Raw genomic sequence first — 13,453 nt, 5'->3', positions numbered from 1 at the left:
TTTGAGTGGTATTCATTGTCCTTTGAGGCTGGGCATGATCTCAAAGGATGGGGCAGGGGGTGAATCTGGGTGCTCTCAAGCACTGGCAGTGTAACTTCTGATCCCACAAGGGTCTGGTCATGAATTCTTCCCACCCTTAACTCCTAGAGGTGTGGGGAGTGAATTTTGGAGTGCTCCAGAAATTGGGGATCATCACACGTTTTACACAGAGCCAACCCAAATCAACTGCCACTTCAGGAATGAATATTGTGTCCTTGACATTTTCTGTCCATTATTTCCATAGGCTGATGTACAGAGAAAGTCTTGGTGTGGCATGTGAATCAGTCATGGCAAAGAGGGCTCCTGCTTCTGTCCAGCTGCCTTTGGATCAGATTGTGAGTCCCAGGGCCACATCCTGCAGCTGCTTTGCTGACTCTAGTGGACATGGAGCGGCCAGCGGATCAGGCCCGGTGTCTGCTCCTGACACCTCGCCATACAGCAGAGTTCTAGTTAGAGCTGGGACAGGGTGGCTTGCCCATGGGTGAGAGCCTGGTGCTAAGCCAGCCCTAATTACAAGATGAGTCCCACCTGAGAGGAGTCAGGAACTCCAATATAAAAGACAACAGACAGCTGCAGGGCATGGAAGCAGGGCTGGGGTGTGGCCAGGAGATGCAGCATGGTATTTGGACTTGGTTGGACTATTTTGTGAGTAAGTACTCTGAGGTTTGTCCTGAGCTGTTTATAGCATTAAATCAGCCCCCAAAAGAGGTGCTAGGAGTCACACCAAGAGACTATCTGGAGTATTTAAGGCACCTGCAAGAGGGGGCAGGGTGCCTGTCAAGTGGTCATGAGGGGTTGATCAATAAAAGGGCTACTCTGCTATAAGTGCTCTATGCTTGCTGAGATGCTGTCCCATGGTTCTGTAGGGGCATCACTTCCTCCTAGTGCACCCACTAACTTTCAAGATCTGCCACATCCTGACTCTCCAGGGTAGAGACATGTTAACTGTTGTCCCTTTCTAGGTAGCCTGTGCACAACCCAGTACCTGGGCTTGTAAGTGTAACCACTTCCCAATAGCCCATCAATAAATGCCCTCTGAGCCCTGCTAGGGTGTCTGATTCACCACTCCAAAGTCAGTCAAGGAGATGTGCCTCTTGCTGAAACAGCAAGACAAATGGCCCCAGGGTAGTAGGAGGGGGGCTAACAGAAGAAGGGCAAGAGGAAAGGAGATGCAGGCCTGTTAGGGAGAGGCACCTTCTTATTCCCTCCTCCTGTCCCTGGGACTCCCAGCTGTGAGCACTGAAAACCCCTGTTAGTCTGGGCTTTCTGCAGCAGGGGCAGGTGTCAGCGTAAGGGTTGTTGCTGCCTGCACTCAGTGCCTGCAGGGCAGGAGCTGAGGCAAAGCCAGCCCTAGAGGCACCTCCTGGCAGGGTGGGCACCAGAACAACTTGGGAGAGGGGGCAGCAAGGGGGTTGTGCAGGATTTGTAGAGAAGGTGGGTGTGGCAGGGCAGGGGCTGCAGGTTGGGAGGGCATGGGCAGGGTTAGCAGTGCAAACTCATGATTTTTATCAGTCTTGTGATATTTATGCAACCCCCAGGTGCCTTAAGGGTACACACTCAGCAGGTGTGGGGTGTGCTTTACCTCTGGAAGTCCTAGTTGCTCTGGGTGTGACATACCAGAATACACCCCTGCTCTGTAACATGGGTGCCCTTTACAATGCCTTGCTGCTGTAGCCTCCAAACTAGACTGCTCACAAACAGCCTCCCACATGTCAGATGCTCCCAGCTTTGTCTCTGCCTCTGCTGCAGCCAGCCAGCCATGTTTTGGCTCTGAGCTTGTGGTAATCATTAAGGTTGGTAACCCCAACACACTCCTGTATGTCCTGTATTGCCCACTCCCTTCTGGACAGTACAAATGTATTAAGTCTGTTATTCCTTTAAGGGAATAATGTGAACAGCACTTGTTACCCAGATGCTTCCACTTGAACACATGGGGTTAGATAAAACAAGTTTATGAACTACAAAGAGAGAGAGAGCTTGTGAGTACAAGTAATGAGGCCTATGACTCAGAAATGGTTACAAGAAAAATAAAGATAAAACACCTCCTGGTGTCTAACTTAAACTATATTTGATTCAAAGCAAAAAGTTTTGACCACATACTTTCAGCAGTCTTACTGACCAAACTCCTTCAGGTCAGGACCCCTCCCTCAGAGTCCAACTGCTCCTTCGTCTTTTCAGGCACTATGAATCCGATGGGCATGGAGGGGGGGGGGGTCTCTTCTCTCTTGCAGTGTCTGCCTCTTCTTTTTATACTCCCGTCCCCCCTTTGAGAAGCATTTCCAGCTGGGAACAAGGCAATAGACAATCTGTTCTGAAGGAAACTCTATGCTGTTCCTTTGCTAAGATGTAGGTGTTTTGTGCCTGCCCCCTTTCCTGCCAAAGAATGGCCAGTTAGCAGATAATGGTCCATCAACCTTGTTTACATCTGGCTGAGACATCAGTTTGCCTTTATGTCTGAGGAACTGATTTGGCCATTTCCTAGACTTATATGGAAAACATACTTTTAGTCATGATTTCAGCTCATGTTTATAACTTCACACAATGCTGTTATGTGCATTTTGCCATGATATTATTGATCAACCGAGTTTTTAAATGATACCTCACAAGGCATACCTTGTAGCAACTTTATTATGATAGTGTGTGGGGTGTGAACATGGATATATTCTGTCATGGTGAGTGTCCCTGCTGAACTCACGACTCCTCCCACTAGTGATCTGGATTATTCGAACTGCTACTCTAATGGTGCCCCCTGGGAAATAATGGGTGATTCACCCTTACAATGGGTATTATACTCACAGCATAAGTATACAATTTTCAAATTACTGAATAATTCCAATAAACTTTATCTAAACAATTAGACATTATAAACACAAAACATGCAAAGAACAAGTTATACTAAATAAACATAGATGAATATGGCTAGATTTAAAAAAATTATACGCAGCCATCCATAGAGGATCCCCTAACCCTCTTTTTAATTTTTCTTCCCCCTTTTGTGGTCTCTTAACACAGCCACTCAAAATCTCCCTGTTTCTAGTTAAGTCAGCCTTTTCACATGTCAGTCCCCAGTGCAGTCCCTGTCAGTGATGTACTTGTAGATGGTGCAGGTACTGTCATCCAGTGTGTGTCTTATCTCAGACATCTGATGAATTGCAGAGCATTCTGGGTCTCAAACAGTTTTTAGCTCCAAGGGATGGTCTGGGTCCTCCTCAGGCCATGTCAACACTAAAAAAAATAAGTTGACATAACTTACATCTCCATGGGTTACCATACGTCTGAGTTTTCCCAGACATGACCTCTTTTTTTGGTCTCCGATCTCCACTAGGGTAGATTTTTGAAATATGCCCAACTGTGAAGGCAGTGCCACTGCTAGCAGCAACACAGAAATAAAGGTGACCTGGTACCCTCCCCCTCCCCTGCCCATATCTCCTCCCCTTGGCAGTGTCCTCCATTTGGGAACATGAAATATGGTAACCCACATCGCTTGTGTGTGTCTACACTTTGCTGTGTAGCATCACCAGAAGCACTTATGTCGATCAGACTGTCAGCGTTGGGCATTGTGAGTAAGCTCCTGAAATCTCAGAACAGTTGACATAAACAACAGTGTCTGCATTGATTCCTAACTACATCGACCTTGACTCTTCACTGCTCATGGAGGTGGATGTATTACGTCGATGTAGCTGGGCAGTTATGTCAGCAGAGCAAAATTTGTAGTCCCTTACATAGTTAGGTCGTCGCAAGGCAGTTTACGTCGGCCTAATGCTGTAAGGTAGATCAGGCCTCAGACTGGGGCAACTGCCTTAGATATCAGCTTTCTGTTTTTCCTCCTGGCATAAGTGACTGCCTGCGCAGGGACTGTAATATTTTTGTATTCAATGTATATTAATAACCAGTTTTTAAACATTCAAAAAAAAATCAGGCTGTAGGCTGAGGAAGTGGAAGTGTCCTCCAGGTGGTCCTTCCCTTTGCAGTGGTGCCGCAGGCCCTGTGGGAACCCAACTCATTGGAATTTCCCAACTGAAGAGTAAGAGAATTCTACAGCGGGTCACTCGGTGAAGGGTGTGGGATGCTCCCTCCTTCTCTTCCCTTTCAACTGACAACCCAGAGCGAGCAGCCGCCTCCTCTCTCCCAGGCATCTGGGGTAAAAAACCAACCAGAGCTCCCCTCTTTTGGGACGTCTGGGCAGCTGCTTTCCATCCCTCCCTGTGGCCTTCTCTCTGCTTAAAGGAGGGTTGCCTGGCAACGGGGCAGTAACACTTCTGGGACTCCAGGCCCAGGTAAGTTTCACAGCCCCACTTATGGTAAGGACGAAGATGGTGGGGGAGAGGGGGGGTTACATTTGGTATTTTTCTAAAAGCCCCAGCTTCTGGAGTCATGTGATTGCATGGAAAGAAATCTCAACTTTCATTTAAACAAAAAAAAAGGTGAGTTTCTAACTGTCTTGGTTGTGGAGGAAATCACAAAACTGGGACTTGAGAATGTCCTAAAAGCTCAAAAAACAAATAAAAAGAACCCCCAATGTATTATTTTTTAAAAACTCATGATTTTTAAGCTGATATTATGGCTTTTTTTGGAGCCTGACTCATGATATTTGGACAATACCAGGGACTGCAGGGACAGAATTAGAGTTACAGGGAGATCGTTGCATGGTGATCATCCTCCATCCCAAGTAACAACAGCAAATTGGAGAATGGTGGTGGGCTCACTTGTTTCCATTCTAGTTGGAGGATGAGTGTCAGAGCCTGATCCCAATGCCCGGTGCAGAGTTGTTTTAGCAGTTTGTTAGAATCTGTGGTGGGAACACCTTTTCCTGTAGCAACTTTGCTAAGTAAAACATGCAGGCGCTGTACAAGGCTCAATGGCTTTTCACCCACAACTTCTTTGGTACCACAGAGCCTTGCAAATAATTCATTCAATCTTCAACCATTCCAAGAGCAGATCCCACTTCTGCTCCCAGTATACATTGGGCTGGGCATCTTTCCCTAAAGACCTGGCAATATCAGAGGGGAAATTCTCTTCTCATCCTTGGAAATATAAATGGTTCCCCCTCCCCCCACATCCACTACAAGGCCAAAATCTTCCTGTTATCAGGGGGAAGCGAATTGCCTTAAATGACGAATGGATCTTTCTGTAGGATTAAATGGCCACATGGTGGAGACAAAACCTAAGGAAAGGAAATAGGCTGCTTTGAGAAACCTGGCCTTTGCATTTTGCATCTCTTCCAATCTTTCCTTGTGTCCCATTTTCCCAAGACAGTTTCTGGTTCAGGGTACAGTGTGTTGCCAGCCTGGCTAGGCAAACTCATTGTTTGGCTTGTGAGATAGAAAAATAGGGCTGGATGGGAGCTCAAGAGGTCATCAAGTCCAGCCCCTGTACTGAGGCAGGCCCAAGTAAACCTAGCTCATCCCTGACAGGCTGTTAAAAAGTTTCATTGATGGGGATTCTACAATCTCCTTTGGAAGCCTATTCCAGAGCTTAACTACCCTGAGTTAAAAAGATTTTCCTAATATCTAACCTACATCTTGCTTGCTACTTAAGCCCATTATTTCTTGTCCTACCTTCAATGGACATGGAGAACAATTGACCCCCATCCTCTTTATAAAAGCCCTGAACATATTTGCAGACTGTTTTCAGGTCCCCCTTCAGTCATCTTTTCTCATGACTAAACATGACATTTTTTTAACCTTTCTTCATAGGTCAGGACCAAGTTTTCTAAATCTTTCATCATTTTTGTTGCTCTCCTCTGGACTCTCTCCAATTTGTCCACATCTTTCTTAGAGGGTAGCACCCAGAACTGTTCACAGTACTCCAGGTGAGACCTCACCTGTGCCAAGTAGAGCAGGACAATTGCCTCCCACGTCTTACATACGGCACTCTTGTTAATACACCCCAAAAGAGATTAGCCTTTTTCACAATTGCATCACATTGTTGGCTCTCATTCAATTTGTGATCCACTATAGCTCCCAGATTCTCTTCTGCATTAGTACTGCCTAGCCCGTTATTCCCCATTTTGTATTTGGGCATTTGATTGGTCCTGCCTAGGTTATAGTACTTTGCACTTGTCTACTGAATTTCATTGTAGCGATTTTGATCCACATCTCCAGTTTAAGGTCCTTTTGAACTCTAATCCTGTCCTCCAAAGTGCTTGCAACCCTTCCCAACTTGGTGTCATCCACTAATTTTATAAGCATATGCTTCACTCCATGAGTCAAGTCATTAATGAAAGAATTGAATGGTACTGGACCCTGGACAGACCCCTGTGGGACCTCACTTGATATTTCCCCCTAGTTTGACAGCAAAGCCATTGATAGCTACTCTTTGAGTGTATTCTTTCAAGCAGTTTTCTCAATCTTATAGTAATTTAATCTAGTCCACATTTCCCTAGTTTTCTTATGAGAATGTCACGTGGAACTATGTCCAAAGCCTTACTAAAATCAAGATTGATCATGTGTACTGCTTCCCCCATCCACTAGGCCAGTAACTCTGTCAAAGAAGGAAATTAGGTTAGTTTGGCATTATTTATTTTTGACAAATACATGTTGCCTAGTCCTTATAACCCTATTTTTCTCAATTTGCTTACAAATTGATTTTTAACAGCTTGTTCCAGTATCTTTCCAGGTATTGAAGTTAGGCTGACTGGTGTATAATTCCCCAGGTTTCCCTTCCTGTTTTTAAAGAGTGATAAGATGTTCGCTCTTTTCCAATCCTCTGGGACCTCACCCATCCTCCATGAGTTCTCATCAAAGATAATTGGTAATGGTTCTCAGATTGCTTCAGCTAGTTCCTTAAGTACCCAAACATGAATTTCATCAGGCCCTGGCCCTTCCGACTTCAATATATCTAACTTATCTAAATATTCTCTACCTATTCTTTCCTATTTTGGCTTGTGTGCGCCTTTCTCCTTGCTGTTGTGTTAAATATCTGGTCACAATTTATCTTTTTAGTGAAGATTGAAGGAAAATGATCCTTAAACTCCTCAGCCTTCTTGGTGCAGTCCATTATTAGTTCTCCTTTCCCACTAAATAGCAGACCTACACTTTCCTTAGTTGTTCTCTTGCTCCTAATGTACCTTTTCATATTGCCTTTTATGTCTCTTGCATGGTGCAACTCATTGTAGGAGTTAAGAGGTTGATTTTCTATTTGTGTGAGTGTATGGGGAGTGGAGGAGGGGAAGCAACCTGGAGCTGGTGTGGGAATAAAACAATCCCCAGACCTTCATATGAGCTTTCTTATGACTGGCTTCTAAAAGGCCATAGCCATTCACTTTACACAGGAGGGGAGCTCAGCCATTATAGCCATTCTTATTATTATTTTACTGCACCCCAAAGTGTATTAGGCACCTCCTGGGCACTATGAATTGCTACCCTGTGAACTGCAGTGGTGACGGTTACAGATCTTGAGGGGCAACATAGGCAAGATCCTGTCCCAAGTTGGCAGAAAGCTATGGTGATTTGAAAGAGAAATATCCTGCCATATTACCAGCACTGCTGGATTTAACGTGAACAGCTCTTTCCTTTTCCAGGTTTATAACTGTAGGAGCCTTGGTGATATGGATGGTGTCTTATAACGCCCACAGCAGTGCCAAACCAAGTTCTCTGCTGTGTTGTACCAGGGCCAGTACTAGAATCACTGTCGTCCATCTAATCTGTACAATTGCTAAATTGTTTGTCTTGGGTATCTCAGCTCTGACATCCTGTCTCTCCTGCTCTTGCCTGCATTCACTCTTCCATTGATACGTGCCTGGGTCCTAAGCAACCCATCCACTGAATGGCAATATCCCGTTAGCATTTATTCTTGGCAAACTACTTTGAAAGGCAGCAATCTCTTGGATGTGAGAGTTGTATGTACCTGCAGCCAGTCTGGTTTGGTAAAGACCAGAATCCCTTAGTGTGATAGCTGTCCAGTGCCCTGTGTGACACCTGAAAAGACAACACCAAAATATTCCTGTGAATTGCTGGGGGTCAGCCTGAAATAGCCAGAACTCCTGAGCACAGAGGAGAGGTTAGAAATTTCAGACTTGCTGCTGTTTTATCTTGCATTAAGCTGTGAAGGTTGTAATTCTTACTGAAGTCTGGTTGGTCTTATGATCAGAGCTGTTCCAGCCACTACTGGGGTTGAGCTCTGGGGTTTCAGAAGGGGGGGGGGGGAAACCTGCTCTGGACTCTGAAAGAAGAGAAGTTGACTTGGATATCCATCAGCCTGGAATGGACCCTCTGGGGGCAGATTTTACTCTTTTACGTTAATGTAAGTGAGGGTGGATTCTGACTACATCTCCTCCTTGAATAGAAGTACTTCACCCATGCCATGAATAGCCCCTTGCTCACTGAGTCAGTCCTTGGAGCTGTCTTGGAGAACACTTCTACAGGCATTCCAGAGCAGGCACAAAGACCAAATTCTCAAAGGTATTTAAGCACTTAACTCTCATTGACTTCCATGGGAGTTCAGTGCCTAAATACTTTTGAGGATCTAGGCTGCGGTTTGCCAATTTGGCTCTGTTAGGGCCCTGTTTCAGCCCTCCCCTAGCCTCAGTAGCAGGTTTCCATTTTTCAAAGTGCGTTGCCTTTGTTGGATGATTCATTTCTGAAGTTCCTGGCATAGGGGCAGTACAATGGGGCTCAGCGTTGTAGAGGGCCATGAATAGCATGTTTTAAAATATTTAGCAAAGGGTCATGCAAACCACAGAAAAATATACAGAGGTAGCAGGGGAAATGCAGTCCCCTCTGGGAAGCTCTTGCTCATTTAACACTTGAGAAGAAGGAGATCTTTCAATGCTTGGGATTTTTTGTATTCCCCTGTACAAATACATCACAGTGCCTCCAGCTTCCCCCTATATCCATGTACACAGTCCTGTATCTCAATAGCCCTTCATAGGTTTCAGGATCTGCAGCACCTCCTTTCAAAGCCAGGTTCCTGGATCATTGACTCGCGCTACCCAGATCTCTGGAAAAGCTGCCTTCAGGGCTGGCAGGGAGGCCTCAGCCTGCCAGGCTATAAAAAGCACTCCATACACAACTGGGGGAGGGCAGGCTTACAAACCCAAGTATGTTTTTCTCAGCTCTGGCCAAACATTTCAGATAACCACAGCCAGGCAAGGGCTGTAATTTCCCTGTTTTATATATAGAGGGAGATGAAGCTGTGCCTCCGGCAGTGACTATAAAAAGGGTCTGCTCTGTACTGGCTCCCCTTAAAGGCTATTGCAGGAGAGCTGAGGATTTTCCCCTCCAGGACCATGGACACATCTTACCCTCGCGAGGACAACTTTCCCATGACGTCCCGCAAGCAGGACCCTTCTCCTACTGTCATCACCATCAGATCCTCCGTAGTGCCCCGGGACCACCTGATCTGGTCCATCTTCAACATCATCTATATGAACTGCTGTTGTCTTGGCCTCGTGGCTCTAGCCTACTCTGTCAAGGTAAGAAAGCCCAGCTCTGCTCTGCCTCTTCTACACAAGCCCATAGAGGCTGACTCCTTAGTGCAGAAATAGACCTTTCTATGTCCACGTCTCTCATTCACTTGGAGATGCCAGGATTTCCTAGGGGACTTTGCGAGGAAGTGTCCATCTCAATGCATCTAGTTGTACATGAAGATTCCTTCCAAGGGGTCTCTAGTAAGAATACACTCCAGTTCTCTTGGGTTGACCTGGAGATTCCAGGATTTCCCAGGGACTCTGGTAGGAATTATAGACTTCAGCCAGGTTACCTAGAGAGATTTTGGGAACTCTCTCTGTGATCAGAGATGTAATTTCCCTAAAATCAGGAAGTGATGTGGAAAATTTAGTTGATGCTGGAAGAATGTCATGACCTGGTAGGAAATTGTTATTGGTGGTTGGTTTCAGTTTGCCTCAGACCTAAATCTCACCTTGCTAGCACTGCCTTAGTTGAGGAAATTTGCCCAGTGCTGCCCACTAGCTGGAGTTCTACCTTTAAAAATGAAAACGATTCTGAAAAATGCAACTAGCCATGACAACTGCTCTGGCATTTCCAAGACCGGTTGCCTGAGCCTCCTGATTTTGCGTGTGTGTCTGAAAGGGCAGCGATGGGGCAGGATGGCTGACGGCAGTGTTTGTATAAAGAGCACCAGGAACTATATGTGCACCTGGTGCTAATGTAGCATCCGTAAGTGCCATGTCCTCATGCTGTCTGAGGCTGATATAGATCATCTAAGCTAATATCCCCAGCTAGATTCCCACACAGTAATGAGGCTGCAAGCTGTCCTGGCAATCACTCTTTTCTGTTAGCCCATACATATCAGTATATGGATGAGGTTCTGGGGACTGACTTCTCTGCTCCAGAGGATGCCCAGCTGGGAATTTGTTCTATATGGGAATGGGGGAAGGGCATATCCTAAGCTGATGGGAATGAATTTAATGAAGTTCACCGAGGCATTTCAGAGAGAACTGGGGGGAAGGAGAGGTCTAGAGTAACCGTTCTGTTCCCAGATCTTTCTACTGAGGATCATTCATGTCGGGTCAAAGCAGCTTCTCCCTCTTGGATTTAACTTGCTAACAGGTGCCAATATCAAAGGAAAGCATGAGTGAGTGTGTGATGAAGAGAATGAAATGGAGATAAAGCTGAGACCCAAAGAGACAGAAGTGGGCTAAGTTCAGAGGTGCTGTAAACTGGATTTACAGGTGCTTACTGATGTGCAAGGCATCCTAAAGTGGTTTAACTAACACATCAAGGAACTGGAGGAAGGCATAAATTAAAGCAGGATGGAAACTTCTTTAATTCACACATTCTTGCAGTCCCCTATGACTTTTCTAGCTACAGTCCTCTCTCCTGGTCCCTTGCCATATGATTTACACTGACTGAGACTTGTCTGGTAATGGAGGGGTAAACAACGAGTTGGTAAGTGGCTGAGTGCCTTGCTGTGACATACGTGGTGATGGAGCTAGAAGCAGGTACAAGTTATTTAATTAGACTCACTGGATTAGGCTGACAGAGAAGTTCAGAGAGAATGGAGCGGGGAGAGCGCAGTCAGCTACCGAACAAGGGATAGAGGGAAATGTGGTGAGTGGCAGACAGCTGCTGAGAGCTGAAGTGCGTGGTTTGCAGCTGGTTCTGATGCTTGTAGTTGGATTGCATTGCTCAGTTCGCTCCAAAGTGTTGCCTTGTCCTTTGCCTCTTCTGCCACGTCACTAACGTGCTGCACCCTTCCTGGCTTGGTTATTGCAGGCGCGGGATCAGAAAGTGGCTGGCGACGTCGAGGCCGCTCGCCGCTTCAGCTCCAAAGCCAAATGCTACAACATCCTGGCGACGGTGTGGAGCCTGCTTCTGCCTCTGCTGCTCCTCGCGCTGGTGATCACAGGTGTGATCCACCTCTCCAAGCTCGCTCAGGAGTCCATGAACTTCTTCAACCATAGGCTCTTCGCTACTGACGAAGACAGAAAGTGATCCAGGGGCCTCCCGGCTTTCTGGAAACATACGTGGGCCACTCTGGCAGCCTCCTAAAGACACTGCCAATCCAGTCTAACTCAGCCCACCAAACCACTGCACATGGTAACCTCTGTTTGTTTGTAACCCAGAGCAACCAATGCCTCACACCAACCAGAGCACCACTGAGGTATTCATGTGCCCCAGAACTCATTTCACAGCTTGCCCTTTGATGTGGCCTGAGATGTGAAAATAGTTCTTCCTGCATCCTGGTAGACTGCACGGACTCAGACCCGGGCTTTTTCCAAAACAGCTGAGTCTGTGCACTGTGGTTCCTCTCTTCCTTTCCTCCTCTTTCTGTCTTTGCTTGTCTTGGGATTTTGGCCATGGGGTGTTGGAGACATGAGGTACCAACTTTTCTTGGAATCCTGTTACCATGTCTAACTTTGGCTGCACTTTCAGTCTAACCTTGGTTGTTACTATTTAAGTGATTAAATAACTTCACAAACCACAAGTCTCTCTGTGTGGCAGTTTTTAATGGCTAATGGAACTGTGGCATAGTTACTCGGTTACCCTTAGGTTACGGTTTCAAACTTTGTGGGCTAGAAACTGACGGTTCTTCTTAATGAAATCTCGATTCTGATGGGATCCCATGATTCCAAGAGCTCAAGGGTCTAACCATGGGCCAGTAGAACCTATGCCTTAATTCAGGCCTGCTACCTCCTTTGCACCCTTAGAGGCCCCAGTTGTAATGTACACATAAAGACTAGATCTGGGAGGCTAGTGAGTAAAAGAGGATGGACCCCCACTTCTACTCCCAAGGGAAAAGAAATGAGCCTGGGTATTTGAATCCCTGGTTAAGGGATCAAGCCCACTAGATGGTAGTTTGGATTTGTGAGATATTACCTAGTATGAATTGAGTTAAGACCTCCAAATTCATTATAGCGAAGATTTATGTAGGGATGGGTGCTCTGGTTCTGAGCAACGAAGAACCAACCTGAACGGGTTTGAAAATGTCTCAACCCTTCCCTGCGTGATCTTTTTCCATGTTTGCCTCTCCTTGATTCCTTTCAGGAGCAAGCATGAAAGAGCCAAATGATCACAAGGAAGGCTGTTTGGCTGGGATTTCCAGCATGAGTGGAAGCATAAAACAATGGAAACCGGCCCCTCTTTGTAAAATGCCCCACCTGACTGTGCACTTTGAGAATTTGTGGGAGGTTCAGAGAATCATAGAAATGGAAAGCTGGAGGGAACCATAAGAGGGAATCTAGTCCATCGCCCCATGCCAAGGCAGGATTAAGCATCCATATGTCATGATGCTCATTTGAATGGCACCTCTGCCCCTTTTGAAGTTTTTCCATCACTCAAGAGAGCCAGGGTGGGGATCTCAGTGAGTAATTTACTATTTCTCCATCTCCTGGCCTGTTAAATATCTTTAAATATACCCATGGTGCCCTGAGGAAACTTTGATCTTTAGTCTCACAATCTGCGCTCCACCCCTCTGCCTTGCACATGTTTCCCACAGAATGGGCCTATTTTAATTTAACAAAAGAACAGTGGTTTTCCCAACAGATGTGGGAAACTAGTCTGCAGGCTGCTTGTAATGTTCCTCTTGGTGTATTTGGCTGTTTGGCCCAGGGCAGTATGACATTGTCAAAGCTAAGGAGAACTGTAGCATATCATCAGCTAAATATTGTGGCTTTTGACTTTGGAAGCCAATGGGTGTGTGGCTCCTGCCAACTAAGCAATCTCATTGGATGCCAGACTCAGAAGCGGAGTGCTGATTGGTTAGTACACACACCCAATGCCCAAAACATGTGAGTAACTCTGGGTATGGCCAATGCTGAGAATGTCCAGTCAGCCACTCCCTTGCCTTTCACTGGAGCCTTGACTGGCTCATTAACTGGCTTCTCATTGGTTTGTTCACCACTGATCTTTGTCCAGAGCTTATTTGTTCTGGTCAGGCAGCCAGTTAATCTGGCTGTAGCCTAGCTGGGCTTCTGCTCCCTCTGCCTCCTGTGGTCTCCTTGGGTGGAGAC

The 13,453-nt window shown here is 46.1% G+C and overlaps 1 protein-coding gene across 6 annotated transcripts; it reads left to right on the top strand.

The window, feature by feature from the left end:
• Positions 1 to 622: 622 nt before the first annotated feature.
• On the top strand, positions 623 to 11,928 carry IFITM5 (interferon induced transmembrane protein 5). 6 transcript variants are annotated; one of them, XM_067540434.1, is made up of 4 exons: positions 657 to 688; positions 4,011 to 4,316; positions 9,265 to 9,454; positions 11,217 to 11,928. In XM_067540434.1, the coding sequence occupies exons 3-4, from the start codon at positions 9,269 to 9,271 to the stop codon at positions 11,433 to 11,435; spliced, it is 405 nt and encodes a 134-aa protein (XP_067396535.1). In that variant the 5' UTR covers positions 657 to 688; positions 4,011 to 4,316; positions 9,265 to 9,268; the 3' UTR covers positions 11,436 to 11,928. The 6 variants fall into 6 exon arrangements, with proteins under 6 accessions (XP_067396530.1, XP_067396532.1, XP_067396533.1 ...); XM_067540429.1 differs by lacking the exon at positions 4,011 to 4,316 and having other exon boundaries at positions 623 to 688; positions 9,161 to 9,454; XM_067540431.1 differs by lacking the exon at positions 4,011 to 4,316 and having other exon boundaries at positions 632 to 688.
• The last annotated feature ends 1,525 nt before the right edge of the window (positions 11,929 to 13,453 follow it).

This window comes from Emydura macquarii, unplaced genomic scaffold (assembly GCF_026122565.2).
Source record: "Emydura macquarii macquarii isolate MOO-44397 ecotype Brisbane River unplaced genomic scaffold, CSIRO-AGI_Emac_v2 contig_587, whole genome shotgun sequence".
Classification (NCBI taxonomy): Eukaryota; Metazoa; Chordata; order Testudines; family Chelidae; genus Emydura; species Emydura macquarii.
Note: the sequence above shows the minus strand (reverse complement) of the source record. Positions and strands in the feature narration are given on the sequence as shown.

Bases quoted from the DNA above. Each gene is read 5' to 3' on its own strand.
- IFITM5 (XM_067540428.1), top strand. From the start codon at position 656: ATGGTATTTGGACTTGGTTGGACTATTTT. The intron at 685-9,264 runs GTGAGTAAGTAC...TTTCCCCTCCAG, and splicing joins GGACTTGGTTGGACTATTTT to GACCATGGACACATCTTACC. The intron at 9,455-11,216 runs GTAAGAAAGCCC...TGGTTATTGCAG, and splicing joins CTCTAGCCTACTCTGTCAAG to GCGCGGGATCAGAAAGTGGC.